The 25,231-nt window shown below is 43.8% G+C and overlaps 1 protein-coding gene across 1 annotated transcript in view; it reads right to left on the bottom strand.

Moving 5' to 3' along the window:
• APCDD1 (APC down-regulated 1) overlaps window positions 1–7,874 on the bottom strand; it is a 95,272-nt gene extending 87,398 nt beyond the window's left edge. Inside the window, exon 1 of the mRNA XM_069216493.1 lies at window positions 6,921–7,874. Within this exon, the coding sequence (XP_069072594.1) occupies window positions 6,921–6,978 (58 nt within the window). The 5' untranslated portion in view covers window positions 6,979–7,874. The remainder of the gene's footprint in view (window positions 1–6,920) is intronic.
• Between the last annotated feature and the right edge of the window lie 17,357 nt (window positions 7,875–25,231).

Here is a 25,231-nt window from a genome sequence, read left to right as displayed (position 1 = left end):
TTGTGAACAAAACATACTTTCTTCCCTTAGGGGAGTGATGCTATCTATCACTGCTTGAGTTTTGAAGGCCTAGAAACTTCTGCAGAATTCCAATCTGCACCGACAGCATTGTTTGCCTCCAGGGGAGTTCAGGACCTGAAGCACTGAGGCCTCAACACTACTGCATGACTTTCTTTACCCAAATTTTGTTTCGTCTCCTGGGGCGATCAAGACCTCCAATTCTGGTTCCTAAACACAAGAAAAATCTTCTGTGACTGTTTGCTACACAAACACGCAGCTCTCCGTCACTGCAGACATGTTTTGTCTTCGGGGTACCTTTCATTTGGCCCAGACCAGCTCTGCTTCCGGGTACCACCAGCAACCCGACTTTTAATACTGAGATACATAAGTGTATGCACTTGCTCGCCCACTTTTGCTTCAGCCTCCTGGCTAACTAATTCCCAGTGAAATGCATCAGGGCTGAACGGGTTGCAGAAACTAAAAAGGATATCAAAGACAATCGTTTAGTGCTCAGTACTTGCGCATTTTTTCAATAACTGCATTTTATAACACTTCGGGTTTACGCTTACAGAGCAGTTGTTTATCTAAGGGACCTTAGGCCATAACATTCAGTACCAGCTTCTCCATATAGCCAACTTGTGTAATTTTGGACTAATTTCTTTATCTGCCTGAGCCTCGATTCTCTTCATGATAAAGTCACAAGCATTTACAAATAAGCTATTTCTGCACTGTAAGTGATGTGTAGATACCGAGCATTGATGCAGAAAATGGAAATGACGAATGCATGTGTTGTGAATGAAAAGCAATGAAGATCCCAGTTTATTGGGCTGGGGGCACTACAGGTGATGGGTTCGATTAGGAAGCTCAGTTCACACAGAAGAACAAGTGTTGGCTAAGTCAAAAAGTCTAGCTGTGGCCAACAGTCTTTTGGCTTTGTCAATGCTTGTTTTGGCATTGGATTTGCAAAACTTTATTGTTGGGGGAGGGGCTGGGCTTTGTCAGTCTAAAGAAAAGGAAAAGTGGCAAAAACCTACCTACTTTTTGGTCTTGAAAATCACCATTTGCCATAGAAGGCATTGGTACTGAATGGAAATACTTTATGTGTAGCTATGATCCTTGTGCTAGGGAGGAATAATACCTTTACTAATAGTGAAAATAGCCAATGCCTGAAGTTAGGTGATCCACTGCCCCATACTGGGTGCTGTAGTGGGCAGAAGAATAATGTGAATGACATTACAACACATCAAGGGGTGAGGAGGGCTGGCTAAACCCCTAGTAAATATATCACAGACATAATGTCAGTAAAATCAAAAGCTCTTGGCCAATGCTAGACATGAAGATAGGTTGGACAGTCAAGTCGTGAGTCAAAAATGGCTAAGGAAAGTCAGAAATGTGTTCCTGTGGGATTACTATTAAATTGGAAGTACATTTCCGAATTTTCAGCGTTCTCAAATAATTTTAGTTTGAGTAATAGCTATGACATTAGTATGTTTCTGTGAATATTTGATTGCTTATTTCTGTTTCTGCAATTGTAAGTTCTACATGCTTACAATGAGCACAAATGTAAATTTGCACATGTAACTATTTGTTGGGTGTTTCTCCATGATGAACATACTTTTTTCCTGGAGAAAACCCTTCCCCTGCCCACTCATAACTGTGGGTGTTCTCTTCTCATTTTCTCCTTTCCTGAACAGCAGTAGGTATTTTTGTGTCACTTTTTATGACACTTCCCGGGCGTAGGCATCTCAATCATATCTATGAGGGGACACAAAGCTACCCTGCATGGCTTTGCAAGGCCTCATTGCTATGGAGTAAGGCAAGGCAGCGCAAGTAGTTGCATTGCCTTACTTTGCGCCAGGGAGGCGTTCCATGGGTGTTGCTGTGGGTTTTCCCACGCAACACTCATGGGTTTTGACACATTCCCAGATTTACAATCTGTAAACCTGGGAATGTGTTGAAACTTTGCACCTCACCAGGGGAGGCGTAATGACGAGAAATAACTTTATTTCTCCTCATTTTTCCCACTATGTGTGCTGCAGAACGCAGCACACATAGAAAGAGGAAACGCCTCCATGGGTTCTTTTTGTGCAGGAAGGTGTCCCTTCTTGCACATAAACAATCCTGTTTGTGACGCAGTCATCCTTACACCGTGCTGCAAGGGTGCCTGTGTTGATGCTAGGCAGCCCATTATGCGCCAGCGCAGGGGGAGAGGACAGAAATGCACCATATCTTGTAGATACAGCACATTTCTGTGCTTTCTCTGTGGCGCGGGCAACGTAGCAAGGTCAGCTGGTGCTCTGCCCTGCGCCATGGGGCTTGTAAATAAGCCCCAAAGAGTTTGTAGTGTATGCCAAATTTTTCAGACAACCCACACAGAAATACCAACAACCCCTTTCCTAACCACAGATTTGCAAATGAGAAAATTGCACCATGTTTACTGAACATCGATATTGGAAACAAATTTGCAAGAAAAAAACGCTATGTCTGACTGTATAACAGGCATGTGACTTTACAATCACAAACACGTATTTTTGTGCATCACCTAAGTTGAAAAAAGGTGCAGAAAATAGTTTAATTATTAGGTTCTATGAGAAGACGTCTCTTTGACAGCAAACATTAAGGAGAAAAACAGGTCACATCACCAGAATGTTTTTAAACCAATCTGAGGAAATATGCCTTCAACTTCTGCTAGTTTCTAATTGCTGCTTGTTTGTGTCTTTATTTGCATGCCACTGCATCCTTTTCAGTAAAGAATTGTTAAAAATGTTCAGTGGTCTATAATTAAGGGTTGATGGTTGTGTGATATGACTTTTTGCGAGGTGATAGCACGCAATGTGATCACAAGTAAAAGCGCATGTGATGCCAGTTCTGCTATGACTTGTGAAAAATTACTCTACTGATGATTTCCTCAGTTCTATCTAGAATTAGGATACAGTGTTTTAAGTGCCCTTCCTTGTGAACTCTTCTGTCTTTAAGTTCAGGCTTCTGAGACGTGATGTATCCAAGTAAATGTACAAAATTTTAAAAAACGGTTGATTTCAATTTATATGCATACAGTCTCTGGCAAATCCAACCATGATATCAGAAATCCATCACTTATGGCTTCACTAACCATGTCTGATGGCTCAGTGGGTTAGTACATTCATTGCTGTGATACATGTTTAATCTCTAGGTGACAGGTGCGCACTGTGGCATGATTACCTTTCGAGGTAAACAAAAGAAGCACCATAACACCACCTATAATGGGCACCCGATCCTTCAGTTTATATAAACTGTGATTTGTGAATGTACTGATTAATAGCATGGTGAAGATGCATGTCAGACGTACTCGCGCCGTTGTAACAACAAGTGCGGTTTGGAGAAATAAAAGAGCCAGAAACGTGATGCAACCCCGACCCAAAATCAGTGCCTCAGCGTACACCTTTGTTTTTAAAAAAATCTCTACCACAAAAAAAAATTGGCAACAAAAGAAGCAGGACGGTAAATCTGTTTTGCTTCATTGGTTGCAAAGTCTGAATTTTAAAATATCTTGAGGTTAGGCACCTGCTACAGATATCTTCGGATTCCCAATGTTCATAAACTCACCCCCACAGCTAAGCCAAAGAAAACATTTGGAACTGGCCAACTGTAATTTCGAACAACATTGTGCTTAATCTGAGGCTAATAATAATACTTTACTTAACACTTCATAGGTAGAGCTTAGAAGTGATCCGGTTTGCAGTGTGTGACACCCGTGTGTTTGGTACTTCAATAGGAAGATTTCGTGTGGTACGATACTTCAATGGGTAAAGCTTAGAAGCGATTCGGTTTTCTGTGCATGCTATCCGTGTGATTAGTAATTCCATAGGTAGAGCTTAGAAGCGATTCGGCTTGCAGTGTATGCTATCCGTGTGATTGGAAATTCCATAGATAGAGTTTAGAAGCGATTCGGCTTGCAGTGTGTTCATCCCGTGTGATCAGTAATTCCATAGGTAGAGCTTAGAAGCGATTCGGCTTGCAGTGTATGCTATCCGTGTTATTGGAAATTCCATAAGTAGAGTTTAGAAGTGATTTGGCTTGCAGTGTATGCTATCCGTGTGATCAGTAATTCCATAGGTAGAGCTTAGAAGTGATTCTGTTTGCAGTGTGTGCATCCCGTGTGATTATTACTTCCGTATGAAGAGCTTGGAAGCCATCCGGTTAGCAGTGTGTGCTATCCGCAAGAGCGTAGCATATTATACAATGCAAGAACAGGTTACTGGCTGCACTTGAAGCTGCAGGCCTATATTGTTTATGTATTAATGAGTGTTGCTTCTCGGTGACGTCAGAACGCTTGCAGGTAGGTGCAAGACAAAGTATGATTGTTGGAAATGGCAGGTAGCCGTGCCCTAAGCGTGACAAATTTACTTCAGCACGAATCTCGCTCTAGACAAGTTAAACAAAGGTGAACCTGGAAACTTCCGTTTTCAAGAGTTTTCTGACCCTCGCTGTAAACATCTACATAAACATGCTGCATCTACTTGAGTTGTTATGATGCTTATCATGAATAACACCGGGCCATTTTTTGGTGTGCAAGTGTTTTTAAATATAGAAATTATCTACTTCCACTGAAAAAGGCAGTTCTCCAGAGCAGGTAATTACTTTTCGATATTTTAATGTCCGATATTTTGTCCACACCATTCTAGTACCACGACATTAAAAGGACTCAGTAGTACAATTTTTATGCATCATTCGTGTCGCGTTGACAATTTTTGGTTGCCATTTTCTTGGCTACAGTAACAACTATTAATGGCTGCACTTTAGTGTAAAGGTTTGCAAATTTGTACATGGAAAATATTGCAAGGGATAAAACTTGCTTCCGAGTATCAATTTCTACGTAGTTTCTTTAATGCGATGCGTCCGGACAGCATGACAGTGGTGCAAGGTGCTCGCGACGCATTGTGAATTCTTTTACTTCCGGGTGTCCAGAAGTCGTGAGTTACTAGTTGCTACCTGCCTGCGTCACACATGCCTGCGTCACTTCGACCCTCTAATTACAGACTGTAAATGGTCCCCAGCTTCATCCGGCTTACTTTACTCAGTGTAGTCACGTTCATGACAGTGCCATGGCTTCTTGTTTTTAAGACAACGGAGTGCAAACACCCCGCGCTATCTCAGTCTCAACGTGGAGGCACCAGAGACGTAAAGGGCTACACTGGGCAGAGGGTGGGGGTTTCCTTGCCAGCCCTGTGGCCTGTGATGGGTACCACCCAAAGCATTAAAATGGTATCTCTAAAAACACAGCAGCCAAGGCATACAAGACCCTCAAAAAGGCTCTTTTAAATGGTGGTGCATTTAGATAGTGCTTCGTGCGGCAACCTGACGTCGTTAGAGCGCTGTAAACTACAGGTGCAGGTAACACCCCACAGAAAGCTTCTCTCTCCTCCATCATGACAAAACCCTCAGTCCTGCAGAACGGTCTTATGTTTAAGATGTTTGGTGTCAGGAGACCCGAGGTCTAATCCCAGCTATACCAGATGCTCCGGCCCAGGATCCTTCTTAGGAAGTAGGGAAAACTTAGAAACAGACGCAAGAGATGTAGTTAATGTTTTCTGCAAACCTGGGTAATTATATCTATTCAATAGAAACAAGTAAACCTACTGTGCTTTTAGTAGACTTTATGTTGCGCTGTCAGATCCGAGGTTAGTTGTTAGCGAGGGTAACACAAATTTTAAAGTGGGGATTGTGAAAGCATGTTCTTAACTGCAATTTGGAAGTCGGCAGCCACCGCTGTCTAGCGCTCGGGGGAGTGCTGCAAGGCGCCGATCAGAGTTCCAGGTCTCAGTGAGACGAGAAGCACGCTGTCACCACATCTGTTTTTTATTTACATATGGCTGAATGTAAGCTTGCGTCCGATATTTGTTTATCTTTTGCAGATAGCGCCCACTTTCAACTATATCTTCTCTTGACGCTTCCAGTGCTAGCAGGTTCTTTAACAGCCACGAGGGATGGTAGAACAAGAGAGGACCCAGTTTTCTTCGGAAAAATTCCAAGGGAATTCTTCCACTCAGAATAGAGTCTCTTCAGGATGGTTTCAAAAGTGCCTGAGGAGGTTCTTTCCTTTTAAAACCTAACCACAGCTTTACGAAGAGTAAAATCTTCCCAGAAGGGCCGAGCCGCCCTGTTCAAGTGTAAAATCTCCCACAAGGGAGAAATACTTAAAGGTACCAGAAGTGAAAGCGGGGGGCGCTCTGAAAGGGCCACTAAAACTGTGTTCGGAATGAGGCGACGAGTTATTTTTAATTGCCACGTGCATAGCGCACAATCTGCTATTGGTATGTCACGTGTAGCGCCATTCGGTAGTAGGGGGTATTTCTTGTTTTGAAATATCAGAGTGGACACCGAAATAATAGTCCCAGAAGTATTACCAGAAGAAGCGAGGAACCTACCTGCCAGGCCCGAAGACTCGGGTGTGGAAAGGACCCCGGGGGTGTGAAGAGGTTCAGAGCACGAGGTGCTCTCACATCAACTACAGTGCTTTGCGGGTGCTGGTAGCGGCTCGTGCCACTAACGCCTTCGGGGCTCCCATGGGAGGCTCCCACACTACCGTCCCCATACATGTGAAGGCCATCGAATCCCGACCCAAAGACGCATCAGCGAATCCAAACGTGACCTTAAACGTGTTCATTGGCCCTGCTGGGGAGACAGCCGGGGGCAGAGCGTGGCCTCGCTGCAGAGATTATTCTGAGAGAAGCAAGGTGCTCACTGGCGAGACAGGAGCCCCACATACAAAGGCGAACACGCACCTAAGGCGGCCCAGCGCATCAAGGAGACAGGGCTGCCTTCCGAGAGGTCCCCCTCCCCCTTCATCCCTCCGACTCCTACAAATCTACTGGACAATGCAGTCAGTTGTGTGAGTGCTCGAGGGACGCAAAGAAAGAGGTGAGTACGAGCAGGCTTACCGTGCAGGAGGAGGGCAGGCAGCAGGCACCGGACCAGGCGGACGTAGAGTGAGGACATGGTGAAGGCGTCGGGGGTCTCGCGGGGGAGTTTATGTGTGACAGGGACGGCTCCCAACCTCCTCGGGTGAAACCTTGACCTCTTTCCACAACTCCTTTAGGTGGTGAAAGAAAAAATACAGACACCAGCAGTCCTGCGGGCCTTCTACGCGGGGGCTCCTGGGTCCGGTGAGTATCCGAGGGAGACGCCAAGGCTCGTCTGAGAGGAAAGAACGAATTTAAAAAGACTTAAAAGATCCCGTCTTCGCATCTGAAATGCGCAGCGTGCAGAGACCTCGGGGCAGAGGAATCGGATCGGCAAGCCATGTGAGGAATGTACCTGCGAAGAGCAGATGAAGAGGGAGCTCGGCCTTTATCTGGAACAATGATTGTTCGTGTGTTTTTAAATGATGAGATGTGTGAGACACGAATTTATAGAGCTGGTAGTTTGGTGCATGTCCTTGGTGCAGCCGCACCACTCCGCCTCTGGGTGTGCTCCAAAGTTCTCTCCTCCAACCCAGCTCTGTCTTTTGATCTGACCCGTGCTCTTGCTGTCTCAAAGTGCTAGGTGAACAAGGAAGGTCGTATAGCGCCACAACACGCGCCTTTGGGCGCTCGCAGGCTGAAGAGCTGGGGGCTCCTCGCCCCGACTGCTATAAGATCTCTTTCCAGGATCTCCGCGTCTCTTCGACAGGCTCTTCTGTGTGTTTGGCCACCACCTTGTTCCACTTTGCCAGCCTGTCTGCTGTGCCTTCCCCAGACTCTCGCGTATCTCTTCTTCAGCTCCTCGTCGCCTCTTTATTCCTCCCTGATGTCTCTTCTCCTGTCTGCCGCTGTCCCTCCTGTCTTGTCCCGTTGCCCGGTGGCTGCGCACAGATCACGCTACCCGGGCCGGCGGCTCCTGCGCTGCACTTTGCTGCAGCTCCAGCTCTGATCTCCGCTTTGAACGGAGCTGGAGGGGGCGGAGCCATTGAAAGGGGCGGGGCCGGTATCCCTCGGTGAAGAGGAGCGGCTGAGCTGTGCCCAGGAGGAAGCCCTGTGCGTCCTCGCACACTCTCCTTCGTGCCCGCGAGTCTCAGAGACAGCCTGGTAGGGCTGCCACCTTTACCGGACAGCACGCCGGCACTGGCAGACATTTGATTAAGTTTCGCTAGTCTGGAATGCCTGAGAGCTGGTAGACGAAATTAATTTGTGTAAAATTCTCAGTGTTCTTTTTTTAACTTGGCTGTTATCCTCCTGTGTGCTTTAATAATCATGTAGACGTTGCGTGGATAGTTCTAAACACTTTCAAAACGTGATTTCTTCCCCTATTTGTTGTTTGACGTTTAAAGTTCCAAGGGTAAAATTAAAGGTTTACAAAGCTTTTTACATTTTTTTTTACATGGACTTCAAAATACAGGTCAGCAGTGCCTAGAATGGAAAAATAGAAGTGCAGGTACTCTGTACCAGAGTACCTGCTTGTTTCTGAAAAGTGCCGGTACTCTCCTGTGAAAAGTATTACGTTTTTCTTGAGAAGTGCAGGTACTCTCCCTCTCAAAATAAAAAAAGTGCCGGTACTTAGTACCGGAGAGTACCGGCCCATTTAAAGCACTGCAGGTCAGGGTAGGGAAAAAAAGAGCAGGTGCCAACCCTAGACACATGCCTCTATACTTTTCTCGATTCCAGTACAGTCAGAGCACTCTGGTTAATTTAGACAGAGCCACGGGGATTACTGCCTTTGGTCTCCTTACCGATGATAAATGCAACAAGTTTTGTCTTACATTCCAAGCTTTTTAGCTATTGTAAGCCCTACTATGTGATGGGCCACTTCCCCTAACCTCCAGTGCTGCCCCCTGACGGCACTCTTCTGGTGAGTTACAGACATCCATCGCTTTCGTGCGACCACTCACTTCTGTACACTGAACATTCTGTCCTCTGGGTCATCGATCACTTCCAGTGTCACAGGTGCTTGAAATGGAAATCTAGAAGTGCAGATGCCCCCTGTACCAGAGTACCTGTTCGCTGCTGAGAACTGCAGGTGCTGTCCGATTAAAAGTATTGCATCACTGCTGAGGACTGGAAGTACTCTCCCTTTCAAATGAAGCAATGCAGGTACTCAACACCTGGCAGTGTCTGCCCATTTAGAGCACCGAGAATCATTAACATCTTCGAGGTAATCATACATTTCTGCTGCTTCCAAACATTTACACACCTCGATGATCATTCTCTTCAGGTGCCTCAAAGAATAACATCGTCTGGTGATCATTTATTTCCGGTACTTTTAAACATTTCTTCCTTCAGAGTGATCATTCATTCTGCTAGACACTAACAAACCTTGCTACTGGTTGATAATCCATCTTTGATGATGTCAATATATTGATCGCTCCCGTTTAATCATTCACTTATGACACCTTTATTTATTCCTTCTTTCTGGATGATTTTTCACTTCTAGTGCCGGACTAACACACAAGTGATCATTCATTTTCAGTATGTCTAAGTGTTTATCCCTTCTTGTGTTGTTTCGTGTTCCCTGAGGGAATGCTGATGTTTTTCATTCAAATTTCCTCAAATTGAAGAAAATAGTTTTCCTCATTGTAGAATATCACAAAAAACTGATTTTTATCAACATAAATAAGACAGGCTGGCGTTTTCTATTTTTCCCCCAAAGTGAGGTAGAGCCTCGTTCCCAGATTTCCTTTCTGTGCTGCCGATGAATGATCTTACATATATCACTGCTGCCTGGTGCAGGGTAGAGCAGAACGAGGCATGTAAAGATAGGTTTTTTTCTGCAGCACTTCTATTTAAAGATACCCGAAGAGTGAATTTGTAATTTATAATCTGGATGCTCCCAGTGTTCATTTAAAAAAACAAACAAAAAAAAAAAAACGTTTTAGGAGTCCAACCTATTTCACCACTCCCAAATCTGCTGTATCTCAAAAGTATGTAAATGCTTCGTAGTCCAAGGACTGCAACTACCGAACCTGTTTGTGCCATGGACCATGTACACTAAGGTCAGTATTTAAATTGTACAGGTGGTGGGCATTGACACTCATTTTACCAATGTTCAGCGAGTGATGCGCTTGGCTTTTGCCAATGCCACAGCACTAATTTTAAAAGTCTAGAAAACAATGAAAACATTGCTTTAATACTTTCAAGATGGCCACCCGGGGTCATGACGTAACTTGCATCATGTTGTCCCAAAGCACATGACGATGAACTGTATGTTGCATCACCCTGCATGGCGGCCATTTCGAAAGTAAAGAAAACAACGTTTCCCTGCTTTTTAGGCTTTTTGATATAGCTACTTGGTTAGCAGACCATTGCAAGGGTAGGAGTGGATCTTCAAGGGATCACAAAGGCTGCTATCTGGTGCACCAACAATTAGGGCGACCAGAATTTTAAAGCCAAAAACCAGGACATTTCACAAAAGTAGAGGAAGGACTACAATTTTACTTCAACCAAGCGCACAGAATGACAGCACTCATTAACACTGAATTACAGAAAAGGCACTAAGAACATAAATAAAATGCATTTCTGATAACACCTGCTAACTTTCTCTGCTTTGGAAATAAATAAAAAAATCACCTCCCACCATTATCTGGCAGCCCTCTGTAAAAACAGGGACATAAGCTAAATTTCCAGAGATCTTCGAGGACAGCTGGTGAAAAAAACGGGACTGTCCCTGCAAATCTGGGACGCCTGGTCACCATGGGCATAGAGAGGGTGGAAGGGATAGCCTGGTAGTATTAGAAATGAGGTGATTAAAATACACAGCACAAGTGTGCTGTGAAAAAATGATGCAGCCTCTGTTGGAGTGCTAATAAAAAAAAATAACAGTTTTATGATGCTTGAAGGCTACTAGAAAACCAATCACAAACATAGTGAAAGAGCAAATCGTCGGGGCGGGTACAAACACAGTAGAAACAAAGAAGCACAAATTACAAGCACAGCTTTGCAAAGTGACAACACAGCATCCAGCAGAAAGGAGAAAATGGCAGGCGAAGTTTGGAATACAATGAGACTGTGAAAAGCAGAAAATAGATAAAAAAGGAAGAACAGAAAAATAGGGAAACAGTAGCAAATGGAGAAAGCAGGGATGAAAAAGAAACAGCAAGAGTAAAATAAAAACACGTGTGAAACTTCTTTAAGGTACTTTTGAGTGTGTGAAGTATTACTACTCCTGCAGAGCTAGCTCAGAGGCTCATAAATGCCTTTGTAAATTGGCCACAAAATGTCTAACCCCTTGTTAGTCAAAGTGCAAAGGGGGAACTGTTCTTTCTGTTTGCACCAATAGTATATGAATATTACCAGAATATTTCCATTTTATGTGTTTTGCTGTCAATTTATAAAGGTGGTTAATAGTATGAGTATATGAAGTAGTACCCCATACCACTTCTACTTCATATTCTCATATATTTCCCTGCGTGTTGGCTGGAGATCTCTGTGTGATGAACAATAGGGAAAGGTTCTCTACACTTTACCATAGGGAGATCTCCGCAGCGGAGGTGGAGATCTCTGGTAAATTATTGGGAAATATTTTCTATGCTTTACCACAGTGGTGGCTGCCACAAATCTGAAGGGGGGTGGAGAGGAGACAGAGACGGGGGCAAGGTGGTGGAGGGAACCATAAATTAAAAGAAATAAAAAAAATGTACCTGTCTCGATGCTGCTGGGCGCCTTGTTCCTCTTCTCACGTGATGATATCCCAGCAGTCCCTGGGACACCAGCACAGGCTCCCCACACAATCCTCGCTCTCCTCTCATGCAGAGAGCAGTGCCAGCATTGGTATGAGGGGCTTGGTCTACCGCTCAGACAGTGCACTGGAGCCTGTGTTGCTTCTCCAACCTTGCTGTGCAACACAGCTAGGTTGGAAAAATCGAAGTGTTCATGTCTGTTTGGCTGGCCTAAGATGGCCTGCCAAACTGACATGCGCACTTAAGTGCACTCCTCCTTCCCCCTCCCATGACCCAGCCGTGCCCATCCCTGCACACATTCGCTCAGCCCAGCAGCTGAAACATAAACTGACAATCAATATCATTTTATTTTTAAGCTGCTGGCTCGTAGCCAGTGGGGTGATGCTCCTTATCCATTTTGGTGGAGCCACCCCTGCTTTACCGTAGGCAGCCTGCCACCCTAGTGGTAGCAGTCACTGCATGGTGAAGTACAGGGAAAAGTTAACACATCTATTATTAGAGTTTGAAAAAGTTTAAAAAATATTTTTATGTGAAATAATACTGTAAATTAATTCTATGTATTTATTTTAAATATTGAATGAAAGGAGAATGCATCAGTAATATTAACTAACTCTTAAAATAAATAATTATTGTAAATATATTTTATTGAATCACATCTTTTATTGAGTTTAAATAAAAAAAAATCCCACGTACCTTAAAAGCAAAAAAATATTGTTTAGTATGCGTTAATAATTATTAAAAGTGATGTATGCAATTCGTTAACATTATTTAATGATAAGTAATAGAAATTGTTACATTAATTTTTAAATGCAAAATATTAATAACAATATTTTATAATTAAACATGTACTATATGTGATTATATATATTACATTGAATTATATTTATTTATATATTAACTATTTCAAAGAATTTCATTTAAATTAAAATTATTTCCTAAGGGGTTTATATTTAAGTCATTGCATCCATTTTTTTCTGTGGAAAGTGTTGCGGATCAAGGGTTGGCAATATGTGGTGCTGGACTTACTACTGTTATTTTTCATAGTAACTGACACATTTGGATGTATGTCGGAACGACACCTGCCGGAACAACGAACGCCTGAACAAAGAGGTCCAAACAACGACCTCGTTGTTACCACTAATGCCTTTACCACGAATGCTTTAACAACGACTTTTCATTGTAAATGCATTCCTGGTAAAGGCATCAGTGATAGGCATCCATTGTTCCTGCATGCGCCCCCCTGGCCCCCACCCCCACCCCTAAAAATTACCGTGAACCTCCCACCCCCCCTAAAACCACACCAACCCCCCACCCTTGCCCCTAAAAATGACCCGCCCCCACCCCACCCCTAAAACTGACCCCCACCCTACCCCAAAACCTAAAACAGCCCCAACCCCCACCCCATCCCTGAAACCTAAAGTACCCCACCACTAAAACTACTCCATGCCCCACCCTGCCCCTAAAACTAAACCCCCCAACCCACCCCTAAAACCTAAAACCCCAACCCCTCACCCCTGCCCCTAAAACTGACCCCTACCCTACCCCCACAACCTAAACCAACCCCAACCCCCACCCCATTCCTGAAACCTAAAGTACCCCAACCCCCACCCGTAAAACTACTCTGAATACCCCCACCCTGCCCCTAAACCTAAACCCCCAAACCCCCACCCACCCCTAAAATTACCCGACCCCGACCCACCCCTAAAACCTAAAACCCCAACCCCCCACCCCCGCCCCGGCCCTAAACCAGAAAATACCCCGACCCCCCACCCCCAGCCCTAAACCTAAAACCCCGACCCCCCACCCCGCCCCGGCCCTAAAACAGAAAATACCCCGAACCTAAAACCCCGACCCCCCACCCCCGGCCCTAAACCTAAAACCCCGACCCCCCACCCCTGCACCCGGCCCTAAACCAGAAAATACCCCGACCCCCCACCCCCGGATCGAAAACCTAAAACCCCAACCCCCCACCCCCACCCCTCGCCCCTAAAACAGAAAATACCCAGACCCCCCACCCCGCCCCAAAAACTAAAACCCCGACCCCCCACCCCCGCCCCACTTACCTGAGTCGTCACCTTGTCATCCTCCTCAGCCGACTTCCTTGTTTGTGCCTTAACCACGCATGTGCGTTGTTCAGCACATGCATGGTTAAGGCACAAAACAACGAAGTCATGGTTAACAAAAGCGTTGTTCCGCTATCGTTAACCAGGACTTCGTTGTTTAGGAGTCGGCGTTGAGGGCGTTCCCGATAAATTTTGCTTACTTCCTTTTTCTGGGAGTGGAGACGTGCAAGTCTACACTTTTTAGTAACGTTACACTTGAATTTTGTGAATAGCCAAAAGTAGTGAAGTTACTCAAAAACATAATGGTAAAGTTACATGTGTAAATTACTCACAAGTGTAAATTACCTTTGTGAGTGGTCCCATTAATCTCCATAACCCCTAAAAAAAACCAGAAAAAATCTGACCTTTTGTAAAGCAATCTGTGCTCAGGTAAAGCACTCTAATGGTCTTGTTCCAAATTGGCTCTCTAAAACTCCATAAAAAGATGAACTCTTGGGAGTTAACAAGACTGTTTTGAGTTGACAGGGCCTTTGAAGGAATGACCTTTGTGATCTGATATTCCTGCAAAAACAGTTAACTAAGCAGCAAACTCAAGTTCTAATTAAGAACCAGATTGTGTGATTTTTGAGAAATCAGTGAGGGGCTGATTAGGGTGAGGCTGCCGTCAAGCCAGCAGCCTCACCCCTGCCATATTACGATATTTCAGCCGGGCTGACAAGTGTAAATGTCATATTACAATGTTTCTGTAAGTCAGCCCGGTGGAAACAGTGTGGCGGCATTGGTCTCAGCTCCCTAAGAGAGCCGAAGCAAGTGCCATCACACACAAGCACCCTCGGAATGCTCACTGTCTGCACTAGCAGACAGTGCTTATTCCAGGGGTGCTGGCAAGGGGGGCCTTGACCTGCCCACAACATGGTTGTGGGCAGTTCAGTGGCCCTACTGTGGCCCCCAGCACTTCCTTCCACCAGCCTTTTCATGGCAGGGACCCAGCCATGAAAAGGCTAGCGGAAAGGGGAGTTGTGATCAGACCACAACTCCGACCAGCGCCAATCCATTGGGATCCATGATCCTGGCGGTGGCGGCAGTCTCCTGGTGGTCGGACCGCCAGGATCATAATATGGTGGTCAGACCACCAGGAGTACGGTAGTCTGACCGCCTCTGTTAGTTTGGCAGTCTGTGGACTGCCAAACCCGTAATCAGTCCCTTAATCTCTTTGAGTTTTAGTTCATGTGTCTGGCGAAATCTGCAGCGTTTAGAAACAGGTTAATCTCTGATATGATAAAGCAAAAATGTATGTTAAATGGACTGCTCCATTCATATTTTACGAAGTCAGGCTTTGCAGTAAAATATTGCTTTTCCCTCAGAGAACTCAGCTAGTTTCCTCATCAAATGGTTTTAGCTAGCTTTAGCAAACCGTATGACTATTACAGGGTTTGAACTTTTGTATCTTGTCCATTCGTATTTGGGATCCTTAGAGTAGAAAATCTGCCTTGTGATGTATACAGTTATATGAAATATCTATCGGTTTAGGGACTCCCAACAAGTGCAATGCATGTCTCTTGCCTTGAAGCTCTGTCTATCACATTTTGCAGGAACTGCAGATGCCTTACCAAGGAAGACAAACACCAGATCCTCATTTTGAGCACATTGTAAATCCCGATTCATCTAGACTTTTCCAAAAAATCCTACTTCACACTTAGGTAAGAAAAACCTGGCAAAGTTTGATCAAGAAAAAACACTTGAACAGAGGAAATCTGTGGCACAAGATGCACAAATCTTCTTGGTTCAGGTTATTCCTCATGCCAAGCAAAAAAACCTGAACGCAACTAAATAATACACCTTGCGGTATCAGTATTTACAGGGTGCAACATTACCACACCAAATGTGTGGGCACGCAGAAAGAGGATGTAAGTGAAATACAGACAGTGTACATTCAGCCAATGGAGAGAGGATGGGATCCAAGCAATCCAGCAAGCCTAAATAATCCCTGCCGAAAGGAGCCTGCGTTTACAAAGGATGACATTTATGAAGCCAATGACCCGCTTGAATTGGTGTAACCTTTATGTACTTTTGTTCTTTGAAATTTGATCGTTTGTTATGGTGAAACCGGTCACATCAAGGAGTGCCCTTCAGACTGTGGCTGAGTTTGGAATCGGTCTCTGGTGCTTTTTTTAACAGTAATTCTGATCCCTTGAGATGGCATGGTAACAATGCCCAAATCACTTAGATATTGTTATAAGAAGTATCCCCCATATCCACTTATGCTGTAAGTAATCATTTTGCTCCAAAATATAATGCATGTTGTTTGACTCATGTCATCTGCTAAATTATTGTACCAGTACTCTGGCTATCAAGCCCCCATCAGATACTGTACATGCAGATATTGTGCATCATGCATAACATATGTGTCTGTAGCTTAAATGGCAAACCTATGCATATTTTTGTGTCAGCTGCTTCAACTAATCAGTTTCTTTTCCAATGCATTTTGTATTACTCTATTTCAGATTATGAAAATTGCAGATTGCCTTCACTCACATTCTGGAGTATAGTGGGTGCTTAAGTAAGTGATTTTTTTTTCAGTTTTGTAGATGTACGCAGTGGACAGTGGAATCCATTCACTCCAATGAAGAGATAAGAGTTTGAAGACCTGGAAACCATGCTCTGCAAAAAGCATGTCAGTGATTAATTGTATACTTGATTTTACCAAAAGTCACTGGCCTCTGAAATATCTGGGGCTCATTACGAGTTTGGCGGTTGGATGAGCCGACCGCCAAACATGTGGGGATGAGGTGACCGTCAACCCGGCTGCCTCACCCCACATCGTATTATGATGTTCCCATCCGGCTGACCGGTGGGAACATCATATTACAATGTTTCCACCTGACAGCCCGGCGGGAACACTGATACTGTACTGGTCTTGGCTCCCTTAAGGAACCGAGGCCACTACTGTAGCACAGCAGCACCCTCAGAATGCTTACTGTCTACAAAGTAGACAGGGCATAATATGAGGGTGCTTGGCAGTGGAGCTCCCTGCACTGTGTTTCTGCCATTCTTTTCATGTCGGGGTCCCCGCTATGAAAAGGCTGCTGAAAACTGGACTCGTGATCATTGTGGCAGCACTGAACTCAGCGCCATCGTGGCTGACCACAACTCCGACCACCGTCAGCCCATCAGGAACCTGTTCCTGGTAGTCTGACTGCCAGGGTCGTAATGTGGCGGTCAGACCACCTGGAGTGCGGTGGTCCACCCACCACTATGGCGTTTGCAGTCCTAGGACCACCAATGCCATAATGAGGCCTTCTATTTGAGCACTGAACTAGCCACTTTAATTTAGGTGGAAACCAAACTGTTGGAGAATGCTTCTAGCAGTGGTTAATTTGTAAAAACACAAAAGTGCAGGGGCCTTGAGTATTTCTTAGGGGCCTACCATTGATACTGTCTAATTCCAGGGCTGCCAAAGACCAAGGCTGCATAGCTTTGATTTCACCTCATTTCTGTTTCTTTCACAATTCTACACTTTCTGTCTCTTTACTTTATTCTTGGATGTTCTTTTTAATCCCTGATTTTCCCTCTTGTTACCGTTTTCTTACCTTTCTATGCCTGTCTCTTTTTTCTCCCTTTCTATGTCTTGCTCTGGGTCAAAGTCTAATGAATGAAAAAAAGTCCCCCACAGTACTGAGGAAAGTAGCTTTGGCCCCAGCAACTCAACACATGACAATCACCTTGCTTTTACCTTTATCCCCACCTCTACCTTTGAGTGGAATATAAAGTCATTTACTTAAGTATCTCACTTTTAAAGTTGTTAGCACCAGAAAATAGGCTATAGGCTCTGTCAGTAGGAATTTTCTATTTGGGGTCCTGCTCTCTGACATGCACTGCATCTGATGATATGTTAGGAAGATGTAGTTCACATTACAATATACATAGTCTTTAGCAAATCTTAATTTGAGCTGGTGGTTTCAGGTGGGGCCTACCAGGACCTATTTCTGAGGATCACCACTTATTTTTCCTCAACAGATTTTGATTCAGCTAAAGAGAGACAAAAAGACAAACGGGGAAACAAGGAGGATAAAAAAAGATTGAAAAACATTGATTACTGCCCTCACTCCAGGATTTAAAAAAATCTTAACTCAGCAGCAGAATCACCCTTCACTGCCTTGGATGTAACTTCAGAGACTCCTTATAGTCCTTTAACAGTTTCATTATTTCAGAACTGAATCATTTACAATATTATATAAAACAAAGCCATTGTTGTTTATCTTATGCAACAAGCAACCATTGACAAAGCCAATAGTCCTGGCTTGTTTAGGTGTAATGTCAGTTGTTGTATTATACATCTGGATTAAATGACAGAAAAAGCAGCAAAATACCAGTTGGGTAGCACACTATGCTAAACACAGATCTTTACCGTACATGTTTATAAGCCTCACGCCTACCTATACAGGCCATGCCTCTCTAAGAGACCACCAGTTTTTTCATCCCACTTAAAGCCCTGGATATCAGCAACAAGTTCATTATCCCACTGAACTTATCATACTGGTTTACCTGAGCAGGGAGTGTCTGTTCCCTTATATTCGACAGTGCAAATAAATTGTAATACCACATCGGGTCTGCATATATGAGTGCAGATTAATGCTGTTTATGTTGCATTTCTTTAGTGTGCTGTGCCTATGCTTTGTTTTCATTTTATTTATTTTACCTGAAGGGTGCGGACTGGCTGTTGGAAAGCTTTATATACATAAATAAAGACGTTCCGTGTGCAAACATTTGTATTAGAAACCGCCCTTGCTGCTTTTGAAGCTCTTGAATGACCAGGATGTGCTGTGGGTGTTTTCTTGAGCAATGTAGCACCAGCTAAATTCGAGATTGATGGCTGAGGGCCAGAGCTTAAGTCTCAAATCAGTGGGGGCAGATACAGCTTTAGCAGCAGAGAGACTGCGGTAGGATTGATGGGTAGACTTTTATTAGGAAACAGGGAGTGATTTCTCTTTTTCTTAAAAGGGGCCCTCCATAACCTTTAGCCATGGCATAACCGAAAGTGATGGGTCCACCTGCAGAATGTGAGGGAGTGGGGGGTTCAATTCGCATAACTCACAGATATTCATTGACCTTGGGATGAATGAGAACACCTTGTAGGGTTGGGGCCCCGAAGGGTTGTGTTATGCCCCTGTCCTCACCTGTGCTTCTTGACTGGGTGTTAACAGCGGATGCTCCAGCCCCAACAACTAAGTAGGTGCGGGGGAGTGTGGGCTTCTAAATATATATGATAAGCGACAGACTTGGGGCATACATCAGGAGTATATGATAGCAACAGCATGTCTGAGCAACATCTTTTTCCTATATTACCTGTGCTGACATGTTTGAGCACCAGGCCTGGTGCATGTAAGAAATCACGGCATAGTTTTGGAAGAGCTTGAGTAAATATAAACAAGTCTTGAAAATGTCAGCATACCCCTGGCACTTGGAAGCAGCCCTGCACATGTGATCAGCAGTCCTGCAATTTACAAGGAACCTATGTATGTTTCGGCAGCACCGCTGGCACATGCATGTTTGATTTGTTTCTTGTTGTATATTGAGCATCCCTGGTGTACTTGAGCAGCAACACTGCTGCAGTGATCAGCCTGACATATTTAAAGAGCAGCCCTGACCTTCCAAGGAGCACCTATTGTCTGTGGGAAGTCTCATTAACTCACAGCTAGCCCTAGAATATTTTAACTGCACCGTATGTACACTGAGTTTCCCAGACATATGTCAGTTGCTCCATCGGCAAAGAAGCACAGGTAGAATACAGTGTTTGAAAATATTTTATTGATTTTTTTTGCACATTAAGCAAGACACGTAATCACATCGCAGTAAGATAGACCCCTTTAGGTTTAGTTAACACACATTGGTATTTCTATGGAACAGTTATATGCATCCAGTTAAGGAAACACAAGAAACTTTAATTAAGACCTTAATTCTCCAGGGCGAACTCCACTCATGACACAGTGCCGGTCCATCAACCATACCCCATCATCTTTCATCTATAGACACTATGCATCTCTCCAAGGTGCTCAAATCCTTTTCTGAGGCACTCCTCCTCTGGTACACACCTTTCTTTTCAGAAATACACATATCTTTTCCTCCATATATTTAGAGTAAGGTCCCAGCCCATTTCAGGTGAAGAGCTTTCTACCAATGTCAAGCCTAAAATTTTTAGGATTAATTTGTATTTGGGCGTATTCGTATCACTCTGCATTAGTAATTGCACCATGTGGGGTGGGGGAGTTCACTACTACCTCAACCTCTACAATCATAACCAGTTCCACATGTGCTTTTTCCCTTCCCAGAATGAGAGCGTTACCTCACAGCGCCATGTTACGCGATAGAAATTGTCAATGACTGTGGTGCACTGTATACAAAGGGGCCACATGTCGGAACACTTCGAGCTTTGATGGTGCATTCTGTCTAAATTTCTAATTTGGATGACTGTAAAGTTGTATTGGATGGCTAGTTTCCTGGATTGTGAAAGTGCATTGTCCCCAGTCCTCCTCAGCAATCAGTACAATATCTACAATTCACCAGTCCCTTAGCCTCAGCAAGGTGTCCAGTATCTTATATAGGATAATGTTGTAAGTTTTAGTAAGCAGCCAATTGAGTCACTTCTTTCGCGGGTCACGGGTCAATACTGTATTTCATCCCAGTCGAACATGTTTTAAAAAAAACAGAAAGTCGAAGTTGTCTGAAACAGAAATGTTCCCTCTGTATCAGACATCTTCAGTCTGTATTTCAAGGGAGGTCTTCAGTTTGGGCCAGACCGTTGTTACTCACTTTGGGTCTATGTCTTACAGCCACTGAGGTTCATAACCTCCCCTTAGATTGGAATTGGCATATAAGGACGAACTTTTCATTATTGTGTTTCTCCAGTCTAATGGTATACTTGGTTACTAGTCCTTTCATAACTTCGAGTCCTCTATGAGAAATGTCTATCTCCTCAGAGAGACTGATTGCTGTCCCATTCTCCTTCCAGAAATGTAAAGGTTGTACATGTCCCTCGTGTACGTAAACAGGCTCAAAATAAAACATGTCCCACAAATACCTCTTTTCTTTCTACTTAATGACTGGAAAGAGGAAGAAAGCACTCAGGGTAATGAAATCACAGCTAAGTAATTGTAACATCACCTCCTCCTCCACTTCCTTATTCAAGCCACCACTCAATGAGGCAAACCTATGCAAAGGCAGTTCGTATCGACCAGTCTCCAGATTAAGAGACCAAAAAACTGTAATAATGCTATCACCATAAACAACTTTATTTTGGTGTAATTATAAACTCAAGTATTGATTAAACTGCAGGAGAAAGCCCATTGGAAACACAACCGCCATAGCCCGAATAATCACATTGGATCCAATAGTGCTTGACAAAAGTTAAAAGGGAGAAAGGTTGAGATGAATTCAAGCATTCCTTTCATTATTTCATTCTTTGTTGCAGTAGGTGCCCTAAGTGGGGAATACTTGAATTTATCTCGTCCATTGGGATCGCTTGGGGCTCATTCAGGACCACCATTTTCACCCACTACGCCAGTCAGACAGAGACCAACTGCATCCAAATCAGTTTTGATTCTGATCTAACAGGAATACTCCAGCTCAAACTGGCCCGGCCAGGTACCCTCCAGACGGGAGCACCCCCATTCCAGTTTCTGCCTACTTAGGCCTCGTCAGTGAGTTAAGGGTTAAGTTCTGTGTCACAGTGTGCACTATACACCAATCTGGGCATACCTGTCATTCTTAAGGTGTATACTGCAACAAAGAGTGAAATGATGGAAGGAAAGCTTGAATTAACCTCAGATACTGGCGATTCCTCAAGCCGCATACCAGACCATTGTTTTTTATCCACTGTGCCTCTCTAGACAGAGACCAGACATATGAATATCATTCTTTGTCCCGCTCCAACGGGAACTGTCCACTTGTACATCTCATAATACTGAATTTAGTGTTTACCTTGTTTATGTCTGTACATGTGACACTCTTCATCCATCTTTCCCACAAGATAGCAGCACAACGATCACAGGCACATGGGGTAGCTTATAGGTCAAGCTAGGTAGCTTGTATCTCACATGAGAAACAGCCAAGGCTACAACAAATGAGAGGGGGTCTTGTGCCAGAGGAAGCACCAACACCCTGCATAGTGGTGCAAAAACATTAAACAGACTAAGAAACAGAGCAGGTAAACTGCTCTAACGGCTTGCCAGGCATGAAGCGGCATCCTAATTGATAGGCGCTATGACTTACCCATATGGTTTGTGAGGGCAAGTTTCCAGAATAGCACAAGGACCTCTTCATTTAGTCTGTGGGGTTTCAGACAACATATTTCGCTTCTTGAAGTCATACATACAGATCAAACAGTAGGATACACATTGCTCAGGAAATCAGCCGCCAACAGTAAATAAGTGCAACATTACTTATTCGATGAAAACATTGAGGTTGATGTCTTCGAAACAGTGTTGTTGGCTCTTTTTTTCTTTGTCCACTTCTGATACAGTGTTTGCTTTTTTGATGTCATAAAACAGCAATTGTTGGATGTTGCTTTTTCAGTGTTACAAAATAGCTGACAAGTGTTTCTATGTGTATCTAATATTGAGAGGAATCCAAGAAGCTAAATATTTTGTCTGCAACTCCCAATGCTATATGTATTTAGTACCTGAGAATATGAGGGAACGGTCATACTGAAAATAGGGGTTTCAGACAACCCCTACCTGAACATGGGCTACCCGAACATGGAAAGTATTAAGAGCAATCATGAATGGTAACAAAAGGACAGCACCCTACCTTGAAAAGACTACTATATAGACATGAACGGCTCTGTAATACTCCAGCGATTTACCAATGACGTGGGACACTGGGTGAAAATGTATCTATCACTTCCGTGTCTGACTACACTTTTTTAAATGGTACCTCTCCAGCATTGTACTCACATTTAAAAATTAGCATGTGCTAGTTTCCTTTCAATTCAGCAAATTGAAGGAAGGCTATAGATTCTACTTTGGAGTCAAAAGTACCAATATATGTCACTTGTAACATTATAGTGGTCAGGATAAGAAAGAGGAAATACCCTACCATTTCTTTGGGGTTACTACAGGGCAGCCAACATAGTGATCCCATATTATTTAGCATATTCAGCACTAGTGTATGCGTATATATATGCCAAGGGACCCCAGGCATAGATTAATTAATTTTAAAGAGGAAATGAGTTGGAAATGTTACCCAATTGACAGATACAGACAGGGTGCCTAGGTCTCAAACCAAAATAATTGCCTCCTCATCCACTTACTTGTTCCAGTCATTGCTCTATGAAGAGTGTCTATCCTGCTCAGAGAGACCTATTGCTGTCCTATTTCTCTTTTTAGAAACCAAAAGGTTGGATACACTCCTGTCGGTAAAAGGTACCTCCCCTTAAAGAAAACCATTTGTTCTTTTCTGTCCTTTCAACAGGTATGTCTGGTCTTGATAGAGAAAAGAGCAGTAACCCCTCCCCTTCAAGAGTAGAAAAGCAGGGTCAAGTAATGTATTCCCTTCTTTTTTGATGAAAAAAGCATAAGAAAGGGTGTGACTCGTTCTGTATTTAAAGGTGGTCATTTTATGGGTACTGACAATACCCTCCAAAATGGACTGTCTTAAAAAGATAACTCATTTGAAGTTGGACCTGTAGAATGAGCATCTACTTTTTCCAATCTGCAAGGAACATCAGCCGTTTCTCCATTTTGATTACAGAATTAACATTTTGAGCTCTGTGTTCTATGTTTCGGCCTGTAATCAGCTCTAAGGGTTTGACAAAGGTGTTGGCTCCTCTACTCACCTTATTACACATTCAGGGGCTTGAATTACATCTGTATCTGGACGATTGTATGATCCACTCTCCTTCAAGGAGCCAGACAGAATTTCATCTTCAGAAAGTAATAATATTGCTCTTTCAGATGCACGGATTCTTCATCAACTATAGGGAACCCAGATTAACTCCATTTCATGATCTGGAATTCCTCAGAGCAAGGTTCCAGATGGATAAATGTAGGGTTCTCCTTTCAGAGTTCTACAGACACAGTGACAGATATCATCTCTCCTGAACGAGGATCATCCAAGGCTAAGGCTTGGCTTCAAGTGCAAGGACACCCGGCAATGCCAGTTCGTATTGTTTCCTGGGCAAGGTTCCATATGGCAATATTTGTTTTTTCACCTTTTGGAAGCCTAAAAACTAGCATCCAATGAGGTTTAAGCTCACGTACAAATGAATCAGCATTTCAGAGCGGGGCTCCAGCGGTGGCTGGATGAAGCACATTTGAGAGCAGGGACTCCTCTACATACATCACCACTGAAAGTTAGCACTGTAGAAGCCAGTGATTATGGGCGGGGAGCCATAATGGATTCAACTTGGATTCAGGGTAGTTAGCCCTCACAATGCAGGGCACATTCATCTAACTGGAAATTATTGGATCCTGTCACACAAGCCCTGCTGGAGATTGCTCCCCAGATTGATGATAAGAGCAGAATTAATGCACGACAACATCGTACATAAACAGGTGGTGGTACTCATTCCAGGGAGTTGGTAGCACAACCAGAGTTTCTTTTCCTTTGAGTCGAACAGGATCTCCTACCCCTTTCTGTGATCCACATGAGAGGAGGGAATAGTTATAGTTTAACAGCAAACAGGCTTACCAGGATATTTCTTTCCTGTCAGAATTTTTGTTTAAGTCTTCTAGTTTTCAAAGAGACTTGTTTGAAAATCAAAGAGAATGATCTGTGTCCCATGTTCATCTCAAGGACCAGGGAAGAAGGGGTTTGGGCAATAGATGTATTATTATGCCATTGACTTCAAGGCCTTGTTTACGCTTTCCCTCTGTTGGAAACTGGCCCTTGTTGCAGTTACCCCACACATTTATTCCTGATATTTGATGCTAACTTGACTGAGTGTGTGCAGGGATCCTGCTAACCAGGCTCCAGCACCTCTTTCCCTAAAAATGTAAAATAAATTCCACAATTGGCACACCGGTGGCACACAGATGAGTCCCTTGGAAAAGGTACCAGTTGTACTAAGGGCCCTGTGGCCAGGAAGGGCCTCTAATGGCTGCATCATGTGTTGTGCCACCCAACGGGACCACTCACCAAACACATGCACACTGCCATTGCAGATTGTGTGTGTTGGTGGGGAGAAAAATACAAAGTTGATATGGCATACCTCTCAGGGTGCCATGCCCACAAAACACTGCCTGTAGCATAGGTAGGTCATCCCTATAGCAGGCTTTACAGCCCTAAGGCTGGGTGCACTATACAATAGGTGAGGGCATAGCTGCAGTGCATTGTCCATTCTTAGACATTGTAAGTGCAGTGTGACCATATTAGGTACATGGGCCGGGAGTTTGTTATTACGAACTCCACAGCTCAATGATGGCTTCACTGAAGCCTGGGAAGTTTGGTATCAAACCTCTCAGCACAATAAACTCACACTGATGCCAGTGTTGGATGTATTGTAAAAAGCACACAGAGGGCACCTTAGAGATGTTCCCTGTAT

This window comes from Pleurodeles waltl, chromosome 2_1 (assembly GCF_031143425.1).
Source record: "Pleurodeles waltl isolate 20211129_DDA chromosome 2_1, aPleWal1.hap1.20221129, whole genome shotgun sequence".
In the NCBI taxonomy this organism is placed as follows: Eukaryota; Metazoa; Chordata; class Amphibia; order Caudata; family Salamandridae; genus Pleurodeles; species Pleurodeles waltl.
Note: the sequence above shows the minus strand (reverse complement) of the source record. Positions and strands in the feature narration are given on the sequence as shown.